General features: G+C 50.9%; 2 protein-coding genes and 1 long non-coding RNA gene across 7 annotated transcripts in view; 1 reads left to right on the plus strand and 2 right to left on the minus strand.

The window, feature by feature from the left end:
• Positions 1–1,123: 1,123 nt before the first annotated feature.
• On the minus strand, positions 1,124–3,680 carry LOC125127446 (uncharacterized). The gene has a single exon (XM_047780465.1). It carries the CDS (start codon positions 2,199–2,201, stop codon positions 1,692–1,694), a length of 510 nt encoding a protein of 169 aa, XP_047636421.1. The 5' UTR covers positions 2,202–3,680; the 3' UTR covers positions 1,124–1,691.
• A 52-nt stretch (positions 3,681–3,732) lies between these two features.
• LOC125127447 (uncharacterized) lies at positions 3,733–14,621 on the plus strand. 2 transcript variants are annotated; one of them, XR_007134931.1, is made up of 3 exons: positions 3,733–4,041; positions 11,593–11,793; positions 14,055–14,621. It is a non-coding gene; the product is annotated as an uncharacterized LOC125127447 (long non-coding RNA). The 2 variants fall into 2 exon arrangements; XR_007134932.1 differs by lacking the exon at positions 3,733–4,041 and adding an exon at positions 9,834–9,967.
• The window catches only part of BFAR (bifunctional apoptosis regulator), a 31,943-nt gene continuing 9,465 nt past the window's right edge, over positions 5,399–27,876 (minus strand). For 3 of the 4 annotated variants that reach the window (XM_047780461.1, XM_047780463.1, XM_047780462.1), the window contains 7 exons: positions 25,790–26,126; positions 24,731–24,935; positions 23,438–23,607; positions 20,258–20,402; positions 14,133–14,306; positions 11,572–11,774; positions 7,913–9,362 (listed from right to left, as the gene is read on the minus strand). In XM_047780461.1, coding sequence (XP_047636417.1) covers positions 9,170–9,362; positions 11,572–11,774; positions 14,133–14,306; positions 20,258–20,402; positions 23,438–23,607; positions 24,731–24,935; positions 25,790–26,052 — 1,353 coding nt within the window. In that variant the 5' untranslated portion in view covers positions 26,053–26,126 and the 3' untranslated portion in view covers positions 7,913–9,169. Of the gene's footprint in view, positions 5,746–7,912; positions 9,363–11,571; positions 11,775–14,132; positions 14,307–20,257; positions 20,403–23,437; positions 23,608–24,730; positions 24,936–25,789; positions 26,127–27,876 lie in introns of those variants that run through there. The other variant, XM_047780464.1, reaches the window with a different exon arrangement.

The raw sequence follows: 27,876 nt of genomic DNA on the forward strand, positions 1-27,876 counted from the left end.
AGCGAAAGGAAACTCCAATAAGGTGCGAAGTAGGGTGCTAGACCCCCTGGCTGCAAGATCAGCAGAGACGGGACGGACGTGCGGAGTTCCCTCTGCCTCCCACAGCAGAACCTTGGTCTGCACTGGCCTGGGGCACCTGCCGGCGTGGGGTACCCGCTCCTCTCAGTGCCCCGAAATGAACGCCAGTTGCAAAGTCGGCCGGGGCTCTCACCCCACCCGACACCACCCTGCACCCTGAAATCAGCAACCCTGCTTTTGAAGTCAAGTGAGCAGGCTTTGAATCATCAGCATGCTTGAGACCTGGGATCCAGACTGAAGTCAAGCACCACCCAGCTTGTATCCACATGACCTGGATTCAGGTAGTTTCCTTCTAACGAGGGTGCCACAGAGGAGGAAGAGGCTCAGACGGAGAAGGAAGAAGGAGAGAGTGGAGCTCTCTGCAGAGAAAGGGCACAGGGATGAGCCCAGCCTGCCCCCAAAGTACCACCACACGGACTCGCTGCGCTCACGGCCAGAAGCCAAACTCCACGCCAGCCTGATTTGAGAGAGCTGCACAGCCAGGATTCAAGCCAGGTCCACCTGGGCCAAGAATGCTGCCTCCAAACCATCGAAGGGCACTCAGAGCCCCCAGACAGCCTGCCCAACTCTCTAGCCACTGGGCCGCCCAGCCAGACAGGACTCGAACCTCAGGTGTGAAAGTGGAACTATGTCCCCTCTCTGAGTTGAGGCAAAGTGGGCCAGAGGTTCAGAGGCTCCATGTACCCAGGTGCAAGGCCCTGGGCACCTCCATGGGGTTCAACCGACCTGTCTCCAACCCCGTCTCTGAGCCTGAAGGCACAGCCAGGGAGCTGCAGAGGGTCTCTGCTGGTGTCTGGCACCATCTGGGGGCCATGTGCTCTGAAACCAACCCTCCATTTTTCCTACTGTTTCCTAATACAACTCCCCTGTCCCCACTGGCCTGGGGCACTTGCCAGTGTGACTTCCTTAACCCTCTCCCTCTCGGTGCACTGAAAGGCGCTGCAGTTGGGGATAAGCCTATCTCGAAGTTTCCCAGGACTCTCTCCCCACTTGTCACCATCCCACTCCCTGAAATCAGGGACAGTGCGGTTTTTTTTTGTTTTTTTTTTTTTAACTTTTTAATGCAGTAGCTGTGACATATGGAGGGTCCCAGGTTAGGGGTCGAATCAGAGCTGTAGCCACCAGCCTACACCACAGCTCACGGCCACGCTGGATCCTTAACCCACTGAGCGAGGCCAGGGATCAAACCCACAACCTCATGGTTCCTCGTCGGATATGTTAACCACTGAGCCACGACGGGAACTCCTCCTGTCATCGCTTTCAATACTGAGCATCTATGGTGTAGTCTTCCTGGCCTCCCCAGGTCCCTTGGAGGCCTCCTTGAGCTTGACCTGATGAGGAGTCTGAGGAGGCGAGGAAGGGGAGGCGGGCTTGCTCACACGCACCTCCCTTCCCTTTCCCACCGCTGTTGCTTTAGCTTTTTTCACCAGAATGTACTCAGTGACCTGGAGCAAGTCTTTGACCCGCCTCAGTTTCCGACCATGGTGGTGTTCGGGGGTGGGTAGTGGGTTGCAGAAGGCTGCTTTCGGGGGTAACAGGGACCCCAGGCTTCCCACATTCCAAGGGTTGATGATCGCGCCCGTCCCTCCCCCTTCCCACCCCCTGTCGGTCGCTCAGGTGAGCTCTGGGAGGGGCCCGCAGGGAACGATAACATCAACAGAGTACCTCGCATTTTCTGAGACTCGACCCGGGCTTCTTGTCTTTCCTGGGGAATTCTCGGCCCTCCCCCACTCCGCGACATCCCCGGGCGGATTCCTCCTGGGGGCCGGGAGCCCTTTCGACGACCGGGAGGCGGAGGGCGACGGCCTCGCGGCACCGCTCGCGGACCGCCCCTGGCGGCCCCGCCCCGCCCGCTGGAGAGGGAGGCGGGGGCGGGGCCGGGGCGGGGCCACGGGCGGGCGGGGCGGGGCGTCGTGGAGGAGGCTGGGGCCCCCCCGGCCACTGGCCCGCCAGACTGCCCCACACCTGCCACCCTCCGATGGGTCCGCTGCCTTTGTGCCCGCCAATAGGGCTGTCGCTGCTGCTGCTCCTCCTGGGACCCGGCCTGTTGTTATTGTTTTTGCTTGCTTGCTTTGTTTTTCAGTCCGTTTCTTGTACTGTGGTTTAAGACTTTGGTTTTCCATGAATGTCAGTGATAGAATTTATTAATGCAATTTAATACCAGTTAGCATAATGAAATCAGAAAGTATTTAATCATTGACTTACTGTTCAACAAAGAGGGGATGTAAAGCTGCCAGGAGCCTAAGTTTGGGAAACCCTGTGTGCAGCCATGGAGATAAACATTCAGGTCATTATAGGGCCAGGGGGTGCCGGCCGCTGATTGACAGCCCCGCCCATCACTCCATCGCCTTCTGGTGCTGCCAGGCTCCCCAAGCCTTTTTTTTTTTTTTTTTTTTAGGATGTGCTGAGTATGTATTATCTCTGTTTTAAATATAATATATTTAATTGTATGTTTGCATGATTTACTTTTAAATATGGCCGTTTAACAACCGGTTCCATAACTCCTGAGATTTCAAAACAATCGGCTTGCTTGGGGTGGCTCCAGCACACTGCTGTTGCTGTCACACGCCCATTTCTTAGAAAGGGAAACTGAGGATCAGGAAGTTGTTCGAACAGACAGGGACAGACAGGGCACAGATCCCAAGCCAGGACTCGGCCATGCCTCTCTTTCCTTCATCCCACACTGGTCTAGAGGGCGCAGGTGGTCCCCACGAGATCATGTGACCTCGGGAAAGCCTTTGCCCTCTCTGTCCTCAGTTGGCCCATCCAGAGAGTGGCCCGCTCAGAAAGTGAATACTTGCCTGGGTTTCGTGTGCACCAGATTCAGCCCTTGGGGGGAGGTAACATGTGGATCCTCGCCCTCACTTTATAGACTGGGAAACTGAGGCCCGGACAGATCAAGTCCTCGCCAAGAGTTAAATACGTGGACAGAGTCCTGGAACCCCAGCTCCGGTGCAGAGGAGAGGAGGCTGCAGCCCACATCCTCGGGGTCTGGAGTTTTCTGCCAGCTGGGAGGCAGCATTGCTGGAGAGGTTGGTCACTCTTCCCCAGTGGCTCCGCCCAGACACCATTCCCCCCAGCACCCTTGGCCCTCGGTCCCCAGAGCTTCCTGGACTGGGGAGGAGGGGACCGGGAGGGAGAATGTGGACAGCGCCGCCTGCCGGGTTCTTGCCTCTGGGGAGATTCTCGGTCTATCCCTGTCGCTTTATCTCCATTCTCTTCACCGGTCTCTGCATCCCTGTCTCTGTCTCCGCGTGCGAGTCTTTGTCGTTCTCTGTGTCTCCGTCTCTCCTTCTGTCTCTTTGTATGTGTCTCTCTTACCCTACGTTTCTCCCTCTTTCTGCCTTTCTCTTTTAGTCTCGCCATTCTTTGGCTGTCTTTTTGTCTCTTTCTGAGTCTGTCTCTGCCTCTCTCAGTATCTTTCTGTGCGCCTCTGGCTCTCTGCCTTCATCGATGTTTCTCTCCCCTTCTCCTCCGATGAGTCTTTACTCTCCGGTGAGAAGAGACTGCCCGAGAACGCGCCCAGACCGGCCTCCGCCCCCAGAGCCTCGGGCCGCTCGGGGCCTGCGCCTTTAAGTGCTGGCGGCAGGGGGCGGGGTCTCGTCGGCCCCGCCCTGCCCGCCCCTCCCCGTGACGTCTCTTCCCCCCCAGCCCCTCCACCGCCTCCCTCCGCCGCCGCACGAGCCAACTCTGCGCCCACTCCCCGGCCTCCGCCCGCCGCCCCGCCCGCCGCCCCATGGCGCCCCAGGCCCTAGTTCTGCGGGGCCACTAGGACCCTAGGCGTCCCCTTCCCTCCCCCCTCCCACGGCGCGAACCCGGGGGTCCACTGCGCCCAGCTTTGGAGCTTCGCGTCCCAGAAGAGAGGGGACCTCCCCCCCACCTCCCCGCCCAGTCTCCTGGGACCCGGAGAAAATGTCTTCGCGGACGGCGCTGGCCCCGGGCAACGACCGGAACTCGGACACGGTGAGTGGGGCTCGGCCCCTTGGGGAGACCTCGGCTGGGTCTGGCCGCCGAACCCCTCGCCCACCCTAAGTCTTGCCCTGAGAGAGAAGCTGATGAATTTTCTGAGGCTCTTGCTTCACCTTGCTAGGATCGCCAAGGAACCTGTGCATTTTTGCTTTTGTGGTTTTTGTTGGTTGGCTTGTTTGTTTGTTTTGCTTTTTAGGGCCACACCAGCAGCATATGGAGGTTCCCAGGCTAGGGGTCCAATTGGAGCTATAGCGAGCGGATGGCCTACACCACAGCCACAGCAATGTAAGATCCAAGCTGCATCTGTGACCTACACCACAGCTCACCACAATGCTGGAGCCTTAACCCCCTGAGGGAGTCCAGGGATCAAACCCGCAACCTCACCGTTCACAGTTGAATTGTTTCTGCTGCGCCACGATGGGAACTCCAGAACTTGTACATTTAAAAAGGGATCATTTTTGTTGTTGTTGTCTTTTTATTGCCACATCCGAGGCATATGGAGGATCCCAGGCTAGGGGTCTAATCGAAGCTACAGCCGCCAGCCTACACCACAGCCACAGCCACGCCAGATCTGAGCCGCATCTGCAGCCTACACCACAGCCCACGGCAACACTGGATCCTTAACCCACTGAGCGAGGCCGGGGATTGAACCTGCAACCTCATGGTTCCTAGTCAGTTTCTGCTGTGCCACGACGGGAACTCCAGAACCTATGCATTTAAGAGGGGATCTCTAAAGATGATCTCGCACCTTAAGGTCAGCTATGGCTCACGAGCACCTGCTGTATGCCCTGAGTTACACCAACTCATTCTCCCAAGAGCCCTTAGAAGTATGTACTTTTAGTATCCTCATGTGGCTCCTGTGGAAACTGCCTGGGAGGGATGAAGTGCTGTGCCCACAGGTACACAGCTACGATACCCATGGCCAAGCTGGCTACCTCATCCTTCACTGTGTCTCTGGGAGGAATTTGGAAGGACTTAATAGTAGGATTTTTGCCCCTATTTATGAGAATAATTAAAAGCCCATAGTCAAAGGCAGGTGATGTATTCATAGCAGTTATACCTTCTACAGTAGTAAGATACACAACGTGATGATTACAAAATCTAGGGAGTTCCCATTGTGGCTCAGCGGTAACGAACCTGGCTAATATCGGTGAGGATGCAGGTTCGATCCCTGGCCTTGCTCAGTGGCTTAAGGACCTGGCATTGGTGAGCTGTGGTGTAGGTTTGCAAACTCAGCTCAGATCCCGTGTTGCTGTGGCTGTGGTATAGGTTGGCAGCTGCAGTTGAGATTCGACGCCTAGCCTAGGGCGGCCCTAAAAAGCAAGGAAAAAAAAAAAGTTTCCAACCCAGATTTATCTTTGGATGGCAACCTTTATGTCTCTGTGTAAGGCAGGGCCAGGATGGAAGGGAGAGATGGAATACATGATTGTTACTGAAAACGAGTTTTAGATAGTTTCATGTCATCTGCCTATAGGGACGATTTTTACCTCTTCTCTTCCAGTTTGGATACCTTTTCTTTTTCTTGACGGATTGCTATGGCTAGGACTTCCAATCCATTGTTGAATAGAAGCATTGAAAGTCGGCATCCTTGTCTTCTTCCAGATTTTATCTGGAAGGCTTTCAGCTTTTCACCATTGGGGTATTTATTATATTGGCTGCGGGAATAAGCTCTTTTCTTGAAGGAGCATCTGAAAGAGACTTGGAGAACAAAGGCAGAGAAATGCAGATGGAGGCAACATAGATGGAATGCCTCCCCAGGGCCAACCAAGCCCCTGCAGGGCACTTTACATGGGCTTTCTCCCCCAGGCGTCCCAGTCACCTGCAAAGTGGACAGTGTCCCCATCTAAGTGAGGGCTTGGCTCAGAACGTTCAGATAAGATCACGCAGCTAGGAAGGAGCAAAGCAGATGTTCCAAAAAAGCCTGATGGTTCCCAGGCGTCTACTGCTTATCTAAACGGATTCTCACATGCAAGGTTGAATACGGATGCAGAAGCCAAGAGGCACATGGACTTGGGACTTCCATCTGAAAGCCCTTCCCTGGCAACTTCAATTTCCTTTTCTGTAAAATTGGGGCAGACATCTCCTCCCTCTGGACTTGCCTCGATGATGGAGATCACATCGGAACTGTCACCCGGATGCAATTGATGGCCCTCTTGCCTCCAGCTTGACTGGTTTATCCTCAGGTCACTGCGAGTCCCTGCCTTAACCTCACTCTCCCCACTTCTTCTAGGACCAGCGCAGGACAAATGTCAAGAACTCATGTGCAAGTGTGACCAGGCGGTTGCTTACTGCTTAGCCCAAACCGAGTACAACATCAAGTACCTCTTCTACCCCCGTTTTCTGTGTGAAAAGGACTCACCCAAATGTGACTGACTAGCCTGACTTGAAATGTCTTTTTTGCACAAGGAAATAAAACTCCTTTTCGCGTATCAAGAGTCTTATTCAGTCCTTTGCAGAAGGGAACTGAGGCCAAGTGTTCAAGCTGCAGCCCTAATGTTTGCTTTCTCTGCTGTCCTGGAACTTGGGGCTGGAGCCAGTTTAGTTTCCACTTTGATTAATGTCAAAAGTCCCATGCCTGTTTTGTAAAGCCCCAACTGTATTTACGACTGTCTTGGGTTTGGTACCATTTTTGAGGTTCCATCTTGGTGAAAAGGGCTGAGCTTCGGGGCTGGGCTGAAGCAACACACAAGATGGCCCACACGATATCCAACCTTGTGAAGTTCAAGTCTGGCAGTTATGAGCTCGAGACGTTTTCCCTATCCTGCTCCACCTCAACTGTTAACTGTTGTAACTCAGCAGTTAAACTTATTTCCTGATTGCTCATCATTAAGAAGAGAGAGAAATACAAGGGAGGAAAAAAAAAAAAAAATCAAATTCCCACAGTCCAGAATAACCACTTTTAGCATCCTAGTGTGCTGTACATTCATCTCGTCTGTTTTAAAACTGTAACTCTCTACCGTATGATTTTCATAATTTTTCCCCCGTTTCTCCATGTCTTAAAAAAAAAAAATCTTTGGAAACTTCATTTTAAATGGTTGTATTGCTAGCTTTTGGATACTGGTGCTATTTCCTATTTTTATCAACTATTGATGTGATGAGGATGCTTGTGAATAAATCTTTGCTCTCCCTCCTTATTATTCTTTACCTGAGATGTATTTAAATGCAATTCTTGCATCAAAGGGTCTGAATATCTTAAGTCGACATTCCATTCCCAATCAGATGCACCCAAGCCTGCTCAGAACTAGGGGCCGGAGGGAGGAGGGGCGGCCTGTGGCCCTCACTCTCCAGGCCTGTTCCCTGTGCAGGTGATAAGCAGGGAGTGTCTAGCCCCGCCTGTTTGCTCCAGGCCAAGCTGGCTTTGCGCTGCTCCTCCCCAAAGCTTATGTGGGTATTACTCATCTTGGCAGCATGACTTGGGGAGCGGGTGGGAGCAATGTGAAGAGGCCAACAGGTGCAGGTGGGGAGCCCTGGATCGGGAGTCTGGCCCGGGCCCAGGTCCACCAGCGTCACCTGGCCTCCATCTCTTCATCGAAGAAGGAGACAGTCCTGCAGGGCCAGGGAGGCGCAGATGCTGCAGGGTCTGTCAGGGTGACTGGAGGGTTAGAGGGTGAAAAAGGTCAAGTCGGGCAGCCTTGGGCCAGATGAGCAATCAAAGGAGGGAGAAAAACATTCCCCCTCCTTTCACTCAAGCCACCCTGGGTGGCTCCTCAGCCCAAGGTCTGCATCAGGCTGGGGGACTTAATTGTGACTAGCTGGTTGTCCTGGGTGGTGCAGCTTTTCTTTATCTTTCCTAAACAGTTACTTTTTCTCTCTAGAGAAATTTTATATGTATATATATATATATATATATATATATATATGTATATATATATATATATAAAACCTTTATTTTAGTTTCAGGTAATTTCTTCAAACTTTCAGATGTAAAGGTGGGGTGGAATCGTCAAAGATACAAAGGGTTAATGAATAGTTCATGGAGTCACCAAAAAACACTTTGGATGCAAGCTCATCTCTGCAGGGCCAGTCTTCAGATGTATCACAATTCACACCTGCTGTTGTCACACTGGAAGGAAGTCAACAGCCATAGTTCCTCTCGTATCTACAATTACAGCACTTGGTGTAGTTATACTTGTTGTTTGGCATATCAGAATAGGATAATAAAGATTATACAGTGTGAGGTCAATGTACAAAACGTTTCCTTAAACAAATGGACTAGCCTGGATTTTTAGACTGAATCCTTAAAAACTAAACGCAGGAGTTCCTTTATGGCACAACAGGTGAAGGATCCAGCATCGTCACTGCAGGGGCCTGGGTGCCTGCCACGGCGCAGGTTTGATCCCTGGCCTGGGAACTTCCGCCTGATGTGGGTGTGGACAAAAAAAAAAAAAAAAAAATCAAAAAGCAAAACAACAAGCAACCCCGTAAAACAACAACTTTGGGTAGCCCTGAGGCACTTCAGCCTGATGTGAACTGCTCTCCATTAGCTGCCTGTCATCCCACTCAATCCCTTCTGAGACAGGGTTCCTGACTTTCTACGATTACAAGCAGCAAGCAGGGATGACAAGTGGAGCCGTCATCCTCGTCTCAAACAGAATCCTTTTTCAGGTTTCCCCCTGAGACCTCCTAGCCATCTTCAGTGAGACAGGATTGTTGACCGGATTTTGGTTTTTCCTCTGAACGTTTTATGTGCGACTGCCTATGCCTATGATAAAACCTCCTGTTTTCCTAAACTTGACCTAGAGGACAGGCTGGCCCTGGGCTTGGTCTCAGGGCTCCGATGTGCCCCAGGAGCCTTTTGCCCATCACAGTTTAGGGCAAGGGGGGTGCGACCCAGTCCGGGTCCTCCCGGGTCCTTGCCAGCTGTCGTGGGCTGCGCCTCCCGAGTCCCTGCGAGGAGGGCGGCTGGGTGGGAGGTGCTGCTGCCATGTCGGCCACTCTCTGGGCCGCCGATCGTTGCTGCCACAGGCAGAGGGAGAGAGGGGCGGCTGCAGCCTCTGACAGACCAAGCAGCACCTCGTGTCCTCGGGGCAGAACGGAGGAAGCCCGCTCTCTCCCGCGCCTGAGCATCCGAGCTGGGCCGGCGGGGAGGCGGAAGAGTCCCTCGGAGCCCGGGCAGCGGTGGTCACAACACCTGGGTTTCCAGCCGTCGGACCTCCTTGACCACAAGATCAATGTTAATAATTGGGTTAAAGTACAGGGCCCAGTAAAAGAGACAGTTGCACACAAACTGAGGGATGAGGGGCCAGAACATGGCCACAAAAAGCCCCTGTGTGGACACTTTCCAGAAATGGCTCCACATCCTCTGAGGCACAGTCCTGGAAAAGGAAGAGACGCGTCTGAGGTGGGGTTGGGGCTGCCTTTCTCACGACGGCGACGGCGCTGCGCTGCTCGGGCCCCGGGCCCTTCCCAGAGTCCGGACACCCCCCCCCTTCACCTCCAGGGTGCAGCCCGCGGGGTGCGTCCTCAGGGCCCTGGCGCCCGGTCGCCACCCTGGGCCCCACGGGCGAGGAGGCCTCTCGAGGAGGGCACAGCCCCCACGCCACCCGCGGCATCACCGGCACATTTAACATAAGAGTTTCTCTGCTGGGCTGTCGGCCTTCGGAGGACACACTGTCTTCTTTTTTGTCTTTTTGCCTTTTCTAGGCCGCTCTCACTGCACATGTAGCCGATGGCCTACACCACAGCCCCAGCAACATGGGATCCGAGATGCACTGCGACCTACACCACAGCTCACGGCAACGCCGGATCCTTAACCCACTGAGCAAGGCCAGGGATTGAACCGGCAACCTCATGGTTCTTAGTTGGATTCGTTAACCACTGCGCCACGACGGGAACTCCACAGACTGTCTCTTTACCAGAAGATCTGCGGTGTCCAGCCACGAACCAGGGCCAGAGCAGGGGCACCGTGAACGGTGCATGAGTAAGTGAGTTCACAGAAGTGAAACAGATGAGGGAGCTTCTTGCTGGGTTCTGAGAACCACCCATAGGGCTGCGCCTGACGCATGAGGCCAAGGGCCCTTCAGGCCTCGGGCTGCTTCGGGCCAAAAGGATGCTGGCGTGGTGACGTGTTACTTCTGCCTGCCTGACGGCCATCCCTGTCTTCTGGAAGCACCTTCTGAGTTTCCCTTTGGGGAGCCTCCCTCCCCTCTGCTCCTTTTTTTTTTTTTTTTTTGTCTTTTTGCTATTTCTTTGGGCCGCTCCTGCGGCATATGGAGGTTCCGAGGCTAGGGGTCAATCAGAGTTGTAGCTGCCAGCCTACGCTGGAGCCACAGCAACGCGGGATCCGAGCTGCGAGCCGGATCGTTAACCCACAGAGCAAGGGGAGGGATCGAACCCACAACCTCATGGTTCCTAGTTGGATTCGTTAACCACTGCGCCACGACGGGAACTCCTCCCCCTCTGCTCCTTCATGTGGCCTCAGGGGGCTGACGCCCGCCCCAGGTTGGGGGTGAGTGCGCGCCCAAGCCTGGCGAGGCCCCAGACCCCTGCACGTGGGATGGGTTCGGGGGGGGGGGGCGGGGCGTGACCCTGGCTGGACCAAGCACAGCCAAGGCCTGAACGCTGGGCTTTTCCTAAGCGCTCCGGGGATTGAAGGGCTCTCTTTCCTCCTGGGCTGCTGAGCTGCACACCTGCACCTGCAGCAACCCAGGGCCCCCACGCAAAGAACCTGCCAAACAGCAGGTGCAGGAAAGCACAGAGCTGTGACAGGGACAGGCAGTGCGTGGCCCTGATGACACCATTTGGGTCTCTGGGTACCTCCCGTGGTAGGAAAGCCAACTGAGGTTTCTGTCACTTGCGACCAAGAGTTCTGACTCGGGAGCTGTCCCGTTCGGCTCTCTCATCTTACACGTTAACCCAGAGAGATGGGCACTGTCCCAGGTGGCGACAGAGCAGGGGGAGCACTCAGGCCCACAGAGCTCCCCGTCAGACCTCTTTCCGCTCTGCCACACAGCGGCCTTCCGTAAAATACCTTCTCCCCCCACCTGGTTTAGTCCTCAGTCATCAAACTCCTCCACGCACACCCGCCGCCAGGAGTTAGCTGGGATAGCGTGTGGGGGAAAGGGCCTCGGAGCCGCCCCTCACCAATGAGCACTGTGGAGTTCCCGTCACCGCTCAGCAGTAACACACCCAACCAGTGTCCACGAGGACACGGGTTCGCTCAGTGGGTTAAGGATCCACTGTTGCTGTGAGCTGTGGTGTAGGTCACAGATGCGGCTTGGATCCTGCGTTGCTGTGGCTGTGTGTAGGCCGGCGGCTGTGGCTCTGATTCAACCCTACCCCTAGCCTGCGAACTTGCATATGCCGTGGATGTGGCCCTAAAAAGACAGACAAACCAACAAAATCGATAAGCACCTCGAGAGCCGCCCTGCCCCCGACACAAAGTCATCCTTCTGTTCCTGCTTCAGCCGTGTTTCTAAAGCAGAGCCCCAGTGTGAACCCCACGTCTTGGGGGCGTCACTCCACCTGCTATTTCCTTCCCAGTCTCTGCTGCCCCAACCACCTCCAACATAAAAACACACTTACTTCAGTTCACTTCTTGACCAGATCCTCCAAAAGGAGAATAATTCCAGAACTGAGAGTAACATGGCATTGACGATAAGAAACCGTGACGTCCAGTAATGGACCTCCAGCCAGTCCCAAGCAAATTCGGCAATCAGCTGGTACGGAAGGAAGGAGTATTTCACCAGGAATTCTCTCCACTGCTTCCACGTGGGTTCCCTCAGATCCTTTCCAAGTAACGCACAGGTAAATACAAACAAAAAAAGATGTTCACAAAAAAGCATGAGGACTGACTTTTACACAAAATACTGTGGTTATCACTGTATTACATTTATTAAAACACACACACACACACACACATCCAACAGTCTAAAATGAGATTTCTATTCATCAATTCAGTTTGTCTTTTTTTTTTTTTTTAAGGGCCGCACCAGCAGCGAATGGAAGTTCCCAAGCTAGGGGTGGAATTAGAGCTGCAGCTGCCAGCCCACACCCCAGCAACACCATAGCCGAGCTGTATCTGCAACCTACACCACAGCTCACAGCTGGATCCTTAACCCACTGAGCAAGGCCAGGGATCAAACCTGCATCCTCATGGATACTAGTCAGATTTGTTTCCACTGAGCCATGACAGGAACTCCCATCAATTCACTTTGTAATAATTAATCTTACATTGGATAAATGTTACCAAAGAGGTTGAACTGAGATGCTTGTTACATAATTGTGGGGAACTCAGAATTAAAACAAACAAACAAACAAAGAAACCAAGCCCAAGTTATTAATAATGAGCTTAAAACTAATCAAAATTAACCGTTTTCAAGATTTCTTCATCACATAAAACATTTTCCCAAATCAGCATCTCATCGGTGATGAGTAGAATGGTAACAGGTCCTGGCAAAACATACATCTTTAAAAGGTGCTTATGCAGAAAATAAAAACCTTTAATTACAGGTATCAGCAGGTAATGTGTAAAAGGGTATTTAGACAACTCATCGGCAGCCAGAGGCTAATGAAAGCTGCCCGGGAATATGCACGTGGACACTGAGAATCCCCAGAAAAAAGCTCGCCTGGGGAGCAGGCAGGGGTGGATGGAGCTTGTGAAAACGGAAAAGGCCAGGGCAGCTCCGTGCTCCCAGGCCTGCAGAGGCAGGTGACAGCTGACCACTGGAGAATTAGAGAAACACAGTGCAGAGGGGCTAATCCGTAGGCTTTAAACTACGTCCAGGGCTGAGGTCAGCTAGGCAGGCAAAGGTCTTTGGGGAGTTCCCGCTGTGGCTCTGTGGAAACGAATCTGACTAGTATCCATGAGGACACGGCTTTGATCCCTGGCCTCGATCAGTGGGTTAAGGATCTGGCATTGCTGTGAGCTGGGATGTAGGTCACAGACGTGGCTCAGATCTGGTGTGGCTATGGCTGTGGTTGGCAGCTGCAGCTCCAACTCAACCCCTAGCCTGGGAACTTCCATATGACGCGGGTGCGGTCCTAAAAAGGAAAGAAAAGGGCGGGGGAAGGTGGTCTTTGGTGGACTTCCCCGTGTGGCTCAGCAGAAATAAATCTAACTAGTATCCATGAGGATGCAGGTTCCATCCCTGGCCTTGCTCAGTGGGTTAGGGATCTGGCGTTGCCATGAGCTGTGGTGTAGGTTGCAGATTCGGCTTGGATGTGGAGTTGTTGTGGCTGTGGTGCAGGCTGGCAGCTACAGCTCTGATTCAATCCCTAGCCTGGGAACCTCCATATGCCCAGGGTGCAGCCCTAAAAGGACAAAAAAAAAAAAAAAAAAAGGATCTTTGGAGACTTAGGAATTGGGTTTCAACATTTATGTGGATCATATGATGATTCCCATATCTATGTGACTTTTGATAGAAAAGGACCCGAAGTCTTGCCCCAAAAGTACCACCGCAGAGGACCTTGCCCCCTAATGACCAACTAGACACACAGAACCACCCCCAGTCAATGGGCTCCACCGACGACTGCAGCCCAGGTGGGCATCTGTCCCTGCCAAGGGCCCTGTGCCAGCTGATGCGAGGACTCCCATCTGTGAGGATGGATGCTGATCCTGCCTCATGGTAGGACAAATAACCATCCTTTGGGGACCCTGTGAAGGGACACATCACCACGCTGGAGGGCCCAAAACCCTAAACCTCAGGCAGTCTGGACCTGTGCTCTCTTTGCTTTTTGTTTTGGCCTCCCCAGCAGCACGTGGAAGTTCCCAGACCAAGAACTGTACCAGCGCCACAACAGCAACCTAAGCCACTGCAGGGACGATGTCCTGTCCTTAACCTGCTGTGCCAGCAGGGAACTCCTAAACTGCGTTCTCTTATAACAGAGGCAGTGCTGGGTTTTGTTGCCTAAATATTTCAAGCCCGGAGGGTAATCTCTCTAGCTATGCAACGCAGCAAACAAAACGGGCCTTCGGGAGTGGAGGGGTTCCTGCTGGATTTTCTTTTGTGGGGTTTCTCCCAGAACAACTCGAATGAAGGCTCCTGTTGTCGGCTCTTCCCCGACAGGCTCCGGCTGCGTCTCCAACTCCCCCCTGAGCCGAGGGACGGCAGCGAGACCCGGCCCAGGGCCCTCTGCAGACCCACCAGCAGCCTGGTGATGATGTCCTCGCTGGAGCCGCCTTCCTGCAGAGGGCAGATGGTGTGGATGAAGGGCAGGAAGGTGTCCGTGTAGTCGAACAGGTAGAGGTACAGCAGGCCGAGCCTGGGGGAGCTCTTGAGGGCGTAGAGCAGGAACAGCGACCTGCCGGGGTTCACGGCCTGCGGTGGACGAGAGGGGAGGACTCATTACCCCCCCCCCCCCGACCCCGGCCCGCCCCCCACCTCCCCTCGCTCCTTCCGGTCTCCCACCCCTGCCACACGCTTCGCCCTAACACCGAATGAATGAGTGAGTGAATGAATGAATGAGAAGAAGAGGCCCAGGGATCCACGTGGCGGGCTGCATCATCTGAAGAGCCAGGGTCTCTCCACGCTGGGGAGGGAGGCGGAATGAGAAGCAGGCTCCTAGACACTGTGAGAAGAGCACAATCTTTGGGGAAAGTAATGGGTGGGCATCACTTAATAAAGACGATCTGAGGAGTTCCCATCGTGGCACAGTGGTTAACGAATCCCACTAGGAAGCATGAGGTTGTGGGTTCGATCCCTGGCATTGCTCAGTGGGTTAAGGATCCGGCATTGCCTTGAGCTGTGGTGTAGGTTGCAGACGTGGCTCGGATCCCACGTTGCTGTGGCTCTGTCGTAGGCTGGCAGCTACAGCTCTGATTAGACCCCTAGCCTGGGAACCTCCATGTGCCGTGGGAGCAGCCCTAGAAAAAGCAAAAAAAAAAAAAATTTATTTCATTGAATGAAGAAATGAGAGTTACAGCATCACCACTTGGCAGCCCCTAATGAACTTAAGGGATCTAAACAATCAAAGACCACGGGACGTCACGAGCCTCTGGGTGGAAGACAATGCCACCATGAATGAAGCAGTCTTGCCAAAACACCAAACCTAAACCAAACCAAGCGTCTACACAGATCTACCAGATTACAGCATACGCAGGGGAGGAAGGGACCTGCCAGAGACCATCGGCCAAGGTCAAGACATCGGAAAACCACAGGAGAAAATAATTTGGTTTCCTCAAGAAAAGAGAGAGAGGGACAATCTCCAGACTGAAAGAGACTTAAACAACATGACACCCACAAACAACCCGATTACAAAGTGGTCAGAGGACCTGAACAGACATCTTCCCAAAGAAGACACACAGATAGCCGCCAGGCATGTGAGAAGATGCTCAACATCGTTAGACATCAGAGACATAAAAAGCAAAACCATGAGGAGTGTATCACCTCGCACCTGTCAGAACGGCCATCAGCAAAAGGACCACAAGTAACAAGTGCTGACAAGGATGCAGGGAAAAGGGAACCCTGGTACACTGTTGGTAGGAATGTGAGTGGGTGCAGCTGGGGTGGAAAACAGGATGGAGGTTTCTCAAACAACTAAAAATAGAACACCATGTGATCCAGCCATTCCACTCTTGGGAATGTATCCAACGAAAACACTAATTCAAAAAGATACATGCACCCTCAGTGTTCATAGCAGCATTATATACAATTGCCAAGAGGTGGAAGCAACTTAAGTGTCCATCAACAGGGGGATAGGTAACCATGTGGCACATATACAAGGGAATACTACTCTGCCATAAAAAGAATGACATTTTGTCATTTGCAACAGGATGGACCTGGAGGGTACTACGCTTAGTGAAATAAGTCAGAGAAAGATAAATGTGTATATTACCTCTTATATGTGGAATCTAAAAAATAGAATAGGAGTTCCCGTCGTGGTGCAGTGGTTAAGGAATCCGACTAGGAACCATGAGGTTGCGCGTTTGGTCCCTGCCCTTGCTCAGTGGGTTAACGATCCAGTGTTGCCGTGAGCTGTGGTATAGGTTGCGGACGCAGCTCAGAACTGGCGCTGCTGTGGTTCTGGCATAGGCTGGCAGCTATAGCTCCAATTTGTCCCCTAGCCTGGGAACCTCCATATGCCGCGGGAGCGGCCCAAGAAATGGCAAAAAGACAATAAATAAATAAATAAATAAATAACATGGAGTTCCTGTTGTGGCGCAGCGGAACCATGAGGTTGCGTTTGGTCCCTGGCCTTGCTCAGTGGGTTAGGGATCTGGTGTTGCTGTAAGCTGTGGTGTAGGTCACAGATGCGGCTCAGATCCCAGTTGCTATGGCCGGCAGCTGTAGCTCCGACTGGACCCCTAGCCCGGGAACCTCCATATGCCATGACTGTGGTCCTATAGAGAAAAAAGTAAGAATAAATAAATAAGCAGCAAGGATTTATTGTACAGCACAGGGAATATAGCCAGTATTTTATAACTTTAAGAGGGCGTATAATGTATACATATTCTGAATCACTATGTTGTACACCTGAAACTAACTAATACTGTCAAACGACTTTACCTCAATTGGAAAAAAAAGACATGAGAACCAAATGTGAATCTTGATATACCTTGGCTGGAACAAATCAATTAAAAAAAAAAAAAGTGGGATATCCAAATACTGACAAATTATTTGATAACATCAGAGAATTATTAATTCTGGGGGTTACATTGTGGTATTTTAGTTGTTTTTTTAAGTCTTTCCTTTTTAGAGATTCAATGAAATATTTACCTAAGAAATACACGACATCTCAGATTTTCGAAACATCAGGGTTAGCAAGAGTTAGCATTATTGAAACTAACACAGTCATGAGTTGCCATTGCAGATATGGATTGATGGCCGTTTTGTACAATTATCCTGCTTTCGTGTATATTTGAAATTTCCTAATAATAAAAGCCTTGGGAAAAAAACCCAACTTCTAAAAAATACCTTTGTACCGTAACTTTTGGTGAGATGTAGAAATTTGAAAGTAGTTCTGCATCCTAAAGTAGTGTTTCCAACCCTTTAAAGACATTTTTTCATAAACCTCCCCCCCAAGAAGTGTTAGTACCACGGACATACTGTGTATCTGCTTACGGACTGTGGTCTTTGGGGGGCTGCAAGTCACTGTGATACTGAAAGCTTCTCACCCCCCAAAAACCAAGGGCCTTGGGGCAAGGCCATTCTTGGGGAGCACACATGCTCTAAAAGGAACACGGGTCCCAGGAATAAAGCTTGATGCTGTCCGGCCACATCCTGGTTTGCAGGAGACAGCGAGACGACAAGGTTTCATGCTTGCAGGTCTGCTGTCAGCTGGACCCAAATCTCCCCACTGTTGGCTACTTCCTATCAGAGGAGGAGGATAAACCAACCCACTGGGGTGGCGATTACGATGACGGCACTAGGTGGGGGGCTGTCTCTTCCAAGTGAGATGAGAACAGTGGCCCCCAGGGAAGGCCGGCCGCTCGGGACACTAGAGCTGGAGGTGTCGCATCACACAGCCTTTTGGCTAAACATCAAATGCTCCCCCCTTGGAGAGGGGCTGGGAGCACAGAGCTCTGAAGGAGCAGACTGCTCACAAGCTTCTACTTGCTTTTTACAGCAGGACCAGAATCACATTCCGATTCGCTCTGGTTAATAGTAACCACCTATTCTAAATAGAGGGTCACTGCTGGATATGTGACCCAGAAAGGTTCTGCCAGATATTACACCTCATCATGGGACTAATATTGGCTACAAAAAGTCCAGAGTTTGACTGCATTATCAGAACTAATAATTTATGATAAAAGAAAATATGGGATTTTTTTTTTGGCCTCGACGTGGCAAATGGAATGCTGTGGCCAGGGATCAGATCAGCTCCACCCACACAGCTGCAGCAATGTCAGATCCTCAACCCACTGAGCTGGGCTGGGGATAGAACCTGCATCCCAGGGCTCCAGAGATGCTGCCAATCCTGTTGTACAGAAGTAGGGAATTTTTTAAATTAACAAACAAATAATGACACAGAAAACAATAAATCTTCTCTCTTAGGAGCCCATCCCCATTCTTCAAAAATTCTGAAACTACTGATTTTTTCAGTTTTTTTTTTTTTTTTTTTTTGCTTTTTACAGCCTCACTTGCGGCATATGGAAGTTCCCAGGCTAGGGCTTGAATGAGGGCTGTGGCTTCCAACCTGCACCACAGCCACAGCAACTCCAGATGCAAACAGTGTCCACGACCCACACCATGGCTCACGGCAACGCTAGATCCTCAACCCACTGAGTGGGGCCAGGGATCGAACCTCATGGATACTAGTCAGGTTTGTCACCTCTGAGCCATGACTGGGAACTCCCTGTGTTTTTTTCAGTTTTAAAGAAATACATACACAGGGTAAATGTAATTTTTTCCAAGTGGCACAGAAATGTATCACAGGACAAATAGAATTTGCCCTCCCACGCCAAGCCTCAATGCTTAGATGAAAACACGGCTAACAATCTGTGCATCCTTCCAGAAACTGTCGATGACACATACAAATCAGCAGGCCGTCTAACGTGCTTTCCTTCATCGTCGGGTAACAGTACAACCTGGGCATCCTTTCTTGTTAACGTGCCCTGAGTCGCCTCCTTCCTTTGTACTGGCTACACGTGTCATCTGCCTTATTTATTCACCCTGCTCCTCCTACTGATGGGCGAGGAGGTGCTTTCCAAGGTGCTATTGCCAATGGCATTGGGATGAACATCTTGTTTAATGACCTGCGGCTCAAGCATTCAAGTCTCACTATGACTCCATGAAGGCACTGGCTCAACAGGAAGGGACATCAGGAGGCCCAGTCTTTGCTGGTGTTCCCACAGTCAGCCTGTACTGGAGGAGCCTGGCCAGGGGCCCAGGGGTCAGGTTCCAGAGCCTTCTCCCGGTCACAGTACAGTGCTGCCTGTGCTCTAGAGGCAAAGAACGTGAAACTGCAGATCAAAGAGTAGGTACCATTTACGTTTTAAGAGTTAACCGACAAACTGCTCTCCAGAGAAACAGCACAATGCAGGATCTGCAAAACATGACTGTCTCTGTCCTTGGGTTATGAACGTTCCTGTCCTGACAATGCAGAGGAGAAAACAACGTACAAGTACAACTTGTGCTGGAATTACCTGTGAGCTTTCTCCCTTGTAGATTTATCAGTTATTTGTATTTATTTTTCTCCATGATGTCTTCTTTTAGGATCTAGGTCTACGTAACCCAGATAGTCTATAACTAATAAAAATAGGGGATTTGTGGCATAGTATTGGCTAAACCTCCTCCATAAAAGAGAACTAGTTGGCTCAGCCACACTTTAGAACAATTTATCAGCATCTAATAAAGCTGAAGATGTGCATTTCCTGTGACCTGGGAATCCCATTCCTCAGTGAATGGCGTAAAGCAAGCTTTCCGTGGGAGCTCACGTGCTTTGCGAGAACGTCCACAGCAGCACTGATTCTTGTAGCAAAAATGGAAACAATCTCAGTGTCCACCACGAGGAGAAAGCATAAGCTGTCACACACTCGTGCAGTGGGATCCGGCACAAGAGAAACGGTGAGCTGGAGCCAGAGGGAAAAGCTACTTGCAGAAGGATAAGCTCAGCCTCTTATGTTAAGGTTAAAATTCTGTAGAACAGGGACTTCCTGTCTTGGCTCAGCAGAAATGAGTCTGACTAGCATCCATGAGGACGCAGGTTCAATTCCTGGCCTCGCTCAGTGAGTTAAGGAGCCGGTGTTGCCGTGAGTTGTGGTGCTGGTCCAGACGCATCTTGGATCCTGCGTTGCTGTGGCTGTGGTGTAGGCCCGCAACTACAGCTCTGATTTGACCCCTAGCCTGCGAACCTCCGTATGCCGGGGGTGTGGCCCTAAAAAGACGAACCCTCCAAAAAAACAAAAAACCTGTAGAACAGGAGTTTCTACTGTGGAACAATGAGACTGGCAGCATCTCTGCAGCACCGGGAAGCAGGTTCAATCCCCTGCCTGGCACAGTGGGTTAAAGGATCTGGTGTTGCTGCAACTGTGGTGTGGGTCGCAATTGCAGCTCGGATCTGATCCTGGCCTGGGAACACCCATGCAAGGCAGAGCAGCGACAAAAAGAAAAAAAAAAAAATCTGTAAAACAAAGTTCTCAGAGCTGCAGATACACACAGTAACACGAGCAAGAAAACATACCCAGGAAGGATTCAAAGCCTGGCATGGAAAGGGTGGGACTCGAGGGGGCGACAGTGGTGTCTGCGGTGTGTCCTGGAGCAGTGGGCAGACAGATAACGGCTAGCTTGTTCTCTACACTCTTTTTCAATTGGAAAAAGAAAGTGTTCACCTTATATTCCCAGAGGTTCTGGGGTGGCTTCACGCCGAGTGCTTTGACTTGCTCCAGTTCCATGAGGATGGCTCTTCGGTGGATGCTATTTTCTATGCTGTATGGCGCCCTGGAAAAGTCTTCCTCTGTCAAAGTTAAGAGCAACCTGGGTGGGGGGAGGGGGCGCGGGGAGGGGAGAGGAGGAGATTTCTTTTGAGATTATATTCTGGAAGCAAACTCTGCAGAGTTCCATCTTATCAACACAACACTTGGGGCTCGAGGGAAGACACTTAATATATGAAATATGTGGAACAGCAAGAAATGAATGCTTGCCATGTGCTACTGACTATCTGCTAATGCTTTCATACACTGTCATGGATCCAGTTACCAATTCTGCATTGTGGGTGGCATTACACCCATTGTGCGGATGAGAAAACTGGCTTAAAGAAAGAGTGACTTGCCCACAGCACATCCAAGGAATGGATTTAGTTTTGCTCCTAACCCTGGATTTCAGCTATGCACTCTTTTTTTTTTTTTTTTTTGTCTTTTTAGGCCGCACTGGTGGCATATGGAAGTTCCCAGGCTAGGAGTCAAATTGGAGCTGCAGCTGCTGGCCTACACCACAGTCACAGGGACACAGATCTGAGCCACATCTGCGACCTACACCACAGCTCACGGCAACACCGGATCCTTAACCCACTGACTAAGGGATGGAACGCACCCACATCCTCATGGATACTAGTTGGGTTCGTTACCAATGAGTGGCAACTCCAACTCTGACCTATTTTTGAAAGTGAGTGTTTGTATACAGAAAAAAAAAAAAAGAAAGAAAGAAAGCCAGCAAAACAGTAGGACATTAGGAGGAGTTGTTTTGGAGTAGTGATTAAATAAAAATAAATGTAGATTCCTTATCTTTTCCCTTTTATCAGAAAATGCAAACCCACTTTCACAGGGATTCCTCCTTAAAAGCGCCCTGAGGGCTGGCAGATGGTGCCTAGTGGGTGGGCACAGGCACTGCAGTGGAGAGGAGGTGGATGTGCTCTGGTGGGCAAGTGGGTAATATTTAATCGTAAAGGTTTATTCTCTTCCTCTCAGCAATTCTAGTTTTAGGAATCAAGCCTCTGGGAGGAAGATAGTTATGCAAAGATATACTGTATTAACTAGGTAGAGAATTTTTTTTTTAAACAAACTATGACTGGGGCAAGGTGGGAGGTGGTGCTATGTCTTACAAAAAACTGACCGAGTGGGAGCATTTTGCTTCCTCAATGGAAAGTGTTTTGTTTTTTTTTAAGGGCCACACCCATGGCATATGGAGGTTCCCAAGCTAGGGGGCAAATTGGAGCTGCAGCTGCCAGCCTACACCACAGCCACATCAATGCAGGATCCCATCCGTGTCTGCAACCTACACCACAGCTCACAGCAACACCAGATCCTTAACCCCCTGAGCGGGGCCAGGGATTGAACCCCTGTCCTCATGGATACTAGTTGAATTCATTCCTGCTGTGCCACAACAGGACCTCCCAAGAGTGTCAAGTGTTGAAAGCTCAGTTCAGGGGGGAAATGACCAGAGCTGGAGGTGGGGTGCTCAGGCAGGCTGGCAGAGTCTGCCTCGAATGGGGTACAGCACGGCTGCCTGGTGGTCTAAGTAACATCCCTATGTGGTCCCTTCGAGGAAGGAGGGGCCTCAGTCAAGATGCACAGGGCTCAGGAAGGGGCAGGGGATTTGCTGATGGGCAGAAGCAGGCTGCCCCACTGCCCATCGATGAGTGAGCTCCTCCAGCTACTGGGTTCTTCACGGTATGTGCACAATGCAGTCTGGTCCTGTCTGGAGAAGAAAGGACGCCTTGCAAACGTGTGGTTGTAGATGTTAATTCAACAGACCTTAGCATGGATATATTCATATAGATGTACACATATGAACACAGGTCTGCTTAGTATAATCGCATTTTCAGTTGAAATAAACAAGTAACACGTTCCTATGTGAAAGCCTGTATAAACCTTGAAAGAAATGTGGACAAGTGTCCAGCAAGATCATAGTAGTAGGTATCTCTGACAAACAGGATTATAATGGTAAATTTCACTTCTAATATCCTATATTTCTACATTATTATTATTATTATTTTGTCTTTTTAGGGCCACACCCACAGCATACAGAAGTTCCTAGGCAAGGGGTCGAATCTGAGCTGCAGCTGCCGGCCTACACCACAGCCACAGCAACTCGGGACTGGAGCTGCGTCTTTGACCTACATCACAGCTCATGGCAACACTGGATCCTTAACCCACTGAGTGAGGCCGGGGATCAAACCCGTGTCCTCATGGATACTAGCTGGGTTAATGCTGAGCCACAACGGGAACTCCCCTACATTATTATTTTTAAATAAATAAATATGTCACTGTTACAATCAGGAAACAGCAATTAAAAGGTAAGGCCATCACATGGTATGGCTGCTTGAGAAAGACGTTCAGTGATCCTCCAAGAGGTAAACACAGAGTCACCTTATGGCCCACCCAGTTCCACTCCAAGGGATTATTACTGAGGATTGAAAATGCACGTCCGGAGTTCCCGTCGTGGCGCAGTGGTTAACGAATCCGACTAGGAACCATGAGGTTGTGGGTTCGGTCCCTGCCCTTGCTCAGTGGGTTAACGATCCGGCGTTGCCGTGAGCTATGGTGTAGGTTGCAGACGCGGCTCGGATCCCGAGTTGCTGTGGCTCTGGCGTAGGCCGGTGGCTACAGCTCCGATTCAACCCCTAGCCTGGGAACCTCCATATGCCGTGGGAGCGGCCCAAGAAATAGCAACAACAACAACAATAACAACAACAACAACAAAAAAGACAAAAAAAAAAAAAGAAAATGCACGTCCACACAAAAACCTTTACCCGAATGACCATGGCAGCAAGTGTCCATCAACTGAAGGAGGCACGGATGAAGAATGGAAATACTCCGAACAGACAGATCCAAGAGTCAGAAGGCCGACCGGCGCTTGCCCGGGGCAGAGGGAGGGAAAAGGAGGACTGACTGCTTTTAGCAAGAGCTGCCTTTTGCGGGGTGACTGTGGCGACGGCTGCGCCTATCTGGGAATATGTTAAAGCCCACTGAGTGTACACGCTAAATGGGTGAAGTTTAGAGCGTGTGGACTGCATCTCAATAAACCTGTTTAAAGAAAATGCCAGTGACGGAACGGGAGATATTGCTCCTCACCTGCCATTTACTCTTTCAGATAAAAACCTGTCTCTGTAGAGAGAGGCCCAGGGGCCCAGCTGCTCCAGCCAGAGGACAACTTCTTCTGCTGTCCACCTGGCCACTGCCTTGTGGACCAGGAGGTCGTGCTCGGATTCCCTGCTGCTCCAGTGATACACCAGCAGGACCACCTGGGGAAAAGGGACACGGATTCACTGCACAGAAGGATCAGAGATGCCTGCTTCTAGTGGGTGTGGGGCCAGGAAGGGAAGAGGCTTGAACTGTATCGGATGCTGGGCACCACCCCCGCCACAGAGAGCTGGGCAGCGCCAGCCCGGTGAAGTGCCCAGGCGAGGGGTCGAATCAGAGCGGCAGCTGCTGGCCTACGCCACAGCCACAGCGACTCGGGACTGGAGCTGCGTCTTCGACCTACATCACAGCTCACGGCTACCTCTCTGCTGATTCTCGGGCCATCGGGGAACAGGGACAGGGATGGGTCACAATGCAGGGCACTCCTGACCCCTTCATGTGGCCTCTTGTGCCCTCTCTCCTTCCTTTCTCCCCTTCCTCCTTCCTTCCTTCCCTCCCTCCCCCCCTCCTGTCTGTGGCACATAAAAGTTCCCAGGTCAGGGACCGAACCCATGCCAAAGCAGTGACAGCACCAGATCCCACTAAGCCACCAGGGAACTCCTCATGTGCCTTTCCTACTGGAACATTGGTAACATCTAGCTTTTGTCCCATGGGTGGAACTTATGAAGACACAGCCTCTGCACTGGAAGGTGCTCACTGTTATAATCAGGAAACAGCAATTAAAAGGCTGCAGCTCATGGAGTTCCCGTCATGGCACAGTGGTTAACGAAACCATGAGGTTGCGGGTTCGACCCCTGCCCTTGCTCAGTGGGTCAAGGTTCCAGCGTTGCTGTGAGCTGTGGTGTAGGTCGCAGACGCGGCTGGGATCCTGCATTGCTATGGCTCTGGCGTAGGCTGGCGGCTACGGCTCTGATTCGACCCCTAGCCCGGGAACCTCCATATGCCGCAGGAGCGGCCCAAGAAATGGCAAAAAGACAAAAAAAAAAAAAAGGCTGCAGCTCTGACACCTCCCCGTCCCGGTGCCTCCTCTCCACGGAGCCCACTGCACAGTGCGAAGCTAACACTTCCTGGGCTCTGAACACGACCCAGGACACACTTGCACAGGCAACCTCCCCAGGCTGTAAAGGACCATGTGGTCACATCACTGATCGCTTAGGTGTATTTCACCAGAACTGACTCCTTGGAAACCACGGGAGGGAGGGGGACCGACAAATGTCAACTTACAGCCACGCCAGTTAGAGCCGTGAGCACACCCGAAAAGAATCCCCCGCCTCTCTGCTGAGGCGCTTGGCCTGTGTGGGGAGCGAAAGGAATCTGATCGCTCCCATACTTCTGAAAGGCCACAAGACTCTGGACGATGTCATCATTCTGCTGAATGTCTTCGACTCGCATTCTAATGGCGTCGGGAAATAACTTTTCAATGGCATCCCTATGGAGAACAGAAAAAAAAAATCACGAGACAGTTGTTTTGCTAAATATGTTAGAGGTCACACTGAAACTAGTATCAACATTTAATAATATACAAGTGTTCTAGAGGAATGGACAAGAAGATTGGTTATGGCCCCAGTGGTAACACCAACACATGAGAAACCCTTGTCTGTCCACTGTTAGGGAAACAGCTGCATAAAGCTCGGCATACTCACACAATAAAACACTACAGAGTTCTTTGTTTTTTTATGGCTGCACCCACCACACAAGGAAATTCCCAGGCCAGGGACTGAATGTGAGCCACAGCTGTGAGCTACATGGCAGCTGCAAAAACCCCAGACCCTTTAACCTGCAGGACTGGGCCAGGGATTGAACCCCTGCCTCAGCAGCCACTGGAACTACACAGATTCTTAACCTACTGCACCACAGCAGGAACTCCCAAAACTCACTACATAGTTTAAAAAATGAATTTACTGGATGTCACTGTGTATCAAGGTGAATAAATTTAAGCCTTATATTGTCAAAAAGAAATAGTAAACTGCACAAATAGATAGTATGGGAGTTCCTGTCGTGGCTCAGAGGTTAACGAACCCAACTAGTATCCATGAGGATGCAGGTTCGATCCCTGGCCTTGCTTAGTGGGTTAAGGATCCAGTGTTGCTGTGAGCTGTGGTGTAGGTTGCAGACGCAGCTTGGATCCTGTGTGGCTATAGCTGTGGTGTAGGCTGGCAGCTGCAGCTCCAATTCGACCTCTAGCCTGGGAATTTCCATATGCTGCAGGTGTGGCCCTGAAAAGCAAAAAAAAAAGAGAGAGAGAAACTGCTCCATGTGCTACCAACATGGACGCAGCATTACCTGAGGAGAATATTGACTTTGGGGAAACCTTCCCATTTGTCTCGGCATTCTGGGCATTCTGTTTTCTTGGAAGAGGCCCACCACAGAGCGAGGCAGTGCCGGCAGAAGCTGTGCCCACAGTTCAAGGTGGTGGGGTTAACCAGGATGTCGTAACAGCAGTGGCAGGAGAATTCACTGACAGAAATCTGAGGGCTAGTGCTCGTGACAGGGTCATCTTCCCTATGGCTCTCTGTGTTCAGATCATTTTGTGGCAATTGCTCCATCTCTCAGCAACTAAGGGGCTCCACAGACACAGAAAATGTCAGAGTCGGAAAACGGCTGTGAAGCATCATTAAATCTAGGAAAAAAGAGACAACAACAGAAATAGGACACAGAATTTAGTAGGTGTTTGAGATGACAGCCATTCTATTACAGTCCTTTTTTCTTTTTGCTTTTTAGGGCTGCACCCAGGGCACATGGAGGTTCCCAGGCTAGGGGTCGAATCTGAGCTGCAGCTGCCGGCCTACACCACAGCCACAGCAACGCAGGATCTCAACTGTGTCTGCGACCTACACCCCAGCTCATGGCAAAGCTGGATCCTTAACCCACTGAGTAGGACCGGGGATCGAACCCAAGTCCTCATGGATACTAGTCAGGTTCATTACCAATGAGCCACAACAGGACCTCCCTTAAAGGTCTGTTTTTGAAATGTACCAAAATTTGGCATCTAAAACTTTACATTCCAGGGAGTTTACATGTGGTACAGTGAATTAAAGACCCTGCGTTGCCACTCCAGTAGCTTAGGCTGCTGCTGTGGCAGGGGTTTGATCCCTAGCCTGGGAACGTCTATGGGTCATGGATTCAGTCAATAAATAAATAAATAAATAAAATTTTACATTCCATAAACCACAGAAACAGCACTAAATTTCTTTCTGACCTATTGTCATACATTCAAAAATTTGGTAAAGCAGGAGTTCCCTGGTTGCTCAGCAGGTTAATGATCCAGTGTTGTCACTGCTGTGGCTCTGGTCACTGTTGTGGTGTGGGTTCGATCCCTGGCCTGGGAACTTCTGCATGCTGTGGGTGTGGCCAAAAAAACATTAGGTAAAGCAAAAACGGTGTAGTGGAAAGTTCAATGGACTTGGAGGGGGAGGCTGGAGGATTCTAGCTCCTTGCTTTTTGCTAACTTCCTTTGAAAATGTAACTTCCCTGGCCGCAGTTTTCTCAATGAAATGACATACATAATTTGAAACAAATCACCTTCTTGGCCCACTAAAATGTCTGGAGTTGGCAACAACAGATTTACTTCATGGAAACAACAGATTTTTTTTTTTTTTTTTTGTCTTTTGAGCTTTTAGGGCCGCACTGCGGCATATGGACGTTCCCAGGCTAGGGGTCTAAGCAGAGCTGTTGCTACCAGCCTACGCCAGAGCCACCGCAGCGCCAGCTCTGAGCATGTCTGCAACCTACACCACAGCTCACGGCAACGCTGGATCCTTAACCCACTGAGTGAGGCCAGGGATCCAACCCGAAACCTCATGGTTCCTAGTCGGATTCATTTCCGCTGCACCACGACGGGAACCCTGAAATAACAGATTTTACCCAAACAAATCTGCCTTCCCATTAAGTAATCATTTCTTTTAACATCTGATTCAGAGGCTCCCACAGGAACAGTACTTGTGGCGCAGCAGAAACAAAACCGACTACTATCCATGAGGACCCTCGCTCAGTGGGTTAAGGATCTGGCGTTGCTGTGAGCTGTGGTGTAGGTCTCAGACTCAGGTCAGATCCCGAGTTGCTGTGGCCGTGGTGTAGGCTGCCAGCTGCAGCTCTGATTTGACCCCTGGCCTGGGAACCTCCGTATGCTGTAGGTGCGGCCTTAAAAAGCAAAAAACAAAAACAAAACAAACTAGAACCTGCTTGGGCTTTGATGACTTCTAAGGGATTTTGCTTGTTTCATTTTACTCTAAATTCCCAGAATGGAAGCGAACAGAGAAAGAATACAGCTTAACTGAATGCGGTTAATCTTTTTTTGCTATTTCTGTCCTCAGGTATTTGGGTTCTTTCCGTTAAAGAAAGCAGTACTTTTAGAGAAAGAAAGTGCCTCT

Source organism: Phacochoerus africanus, chromosome 5 (genome assembly GCF_016906955.1).
Source record: "Phacochoerus africanus isolate WHEZ1 chromosome 5, ROS_Pafr_v1, whole genome shotgun sequence".
NCBI classification, from domain to species: domain Eukaryota; kingdom Metazoa; phylum Chordata; class Mammalia; order Artiodactyla; family Suidae; genus Phacochoerus; species Phacochoerus africanus.

Coding starts and splice junctions, on each gene's coding strand:
- LOC125127446 (XM_047780465.1), bottom strand. CDS start 2,201: ATGGAAAACCAAAGTCTTAAACCACAGTACAAGAAACGGACTGAAAAA.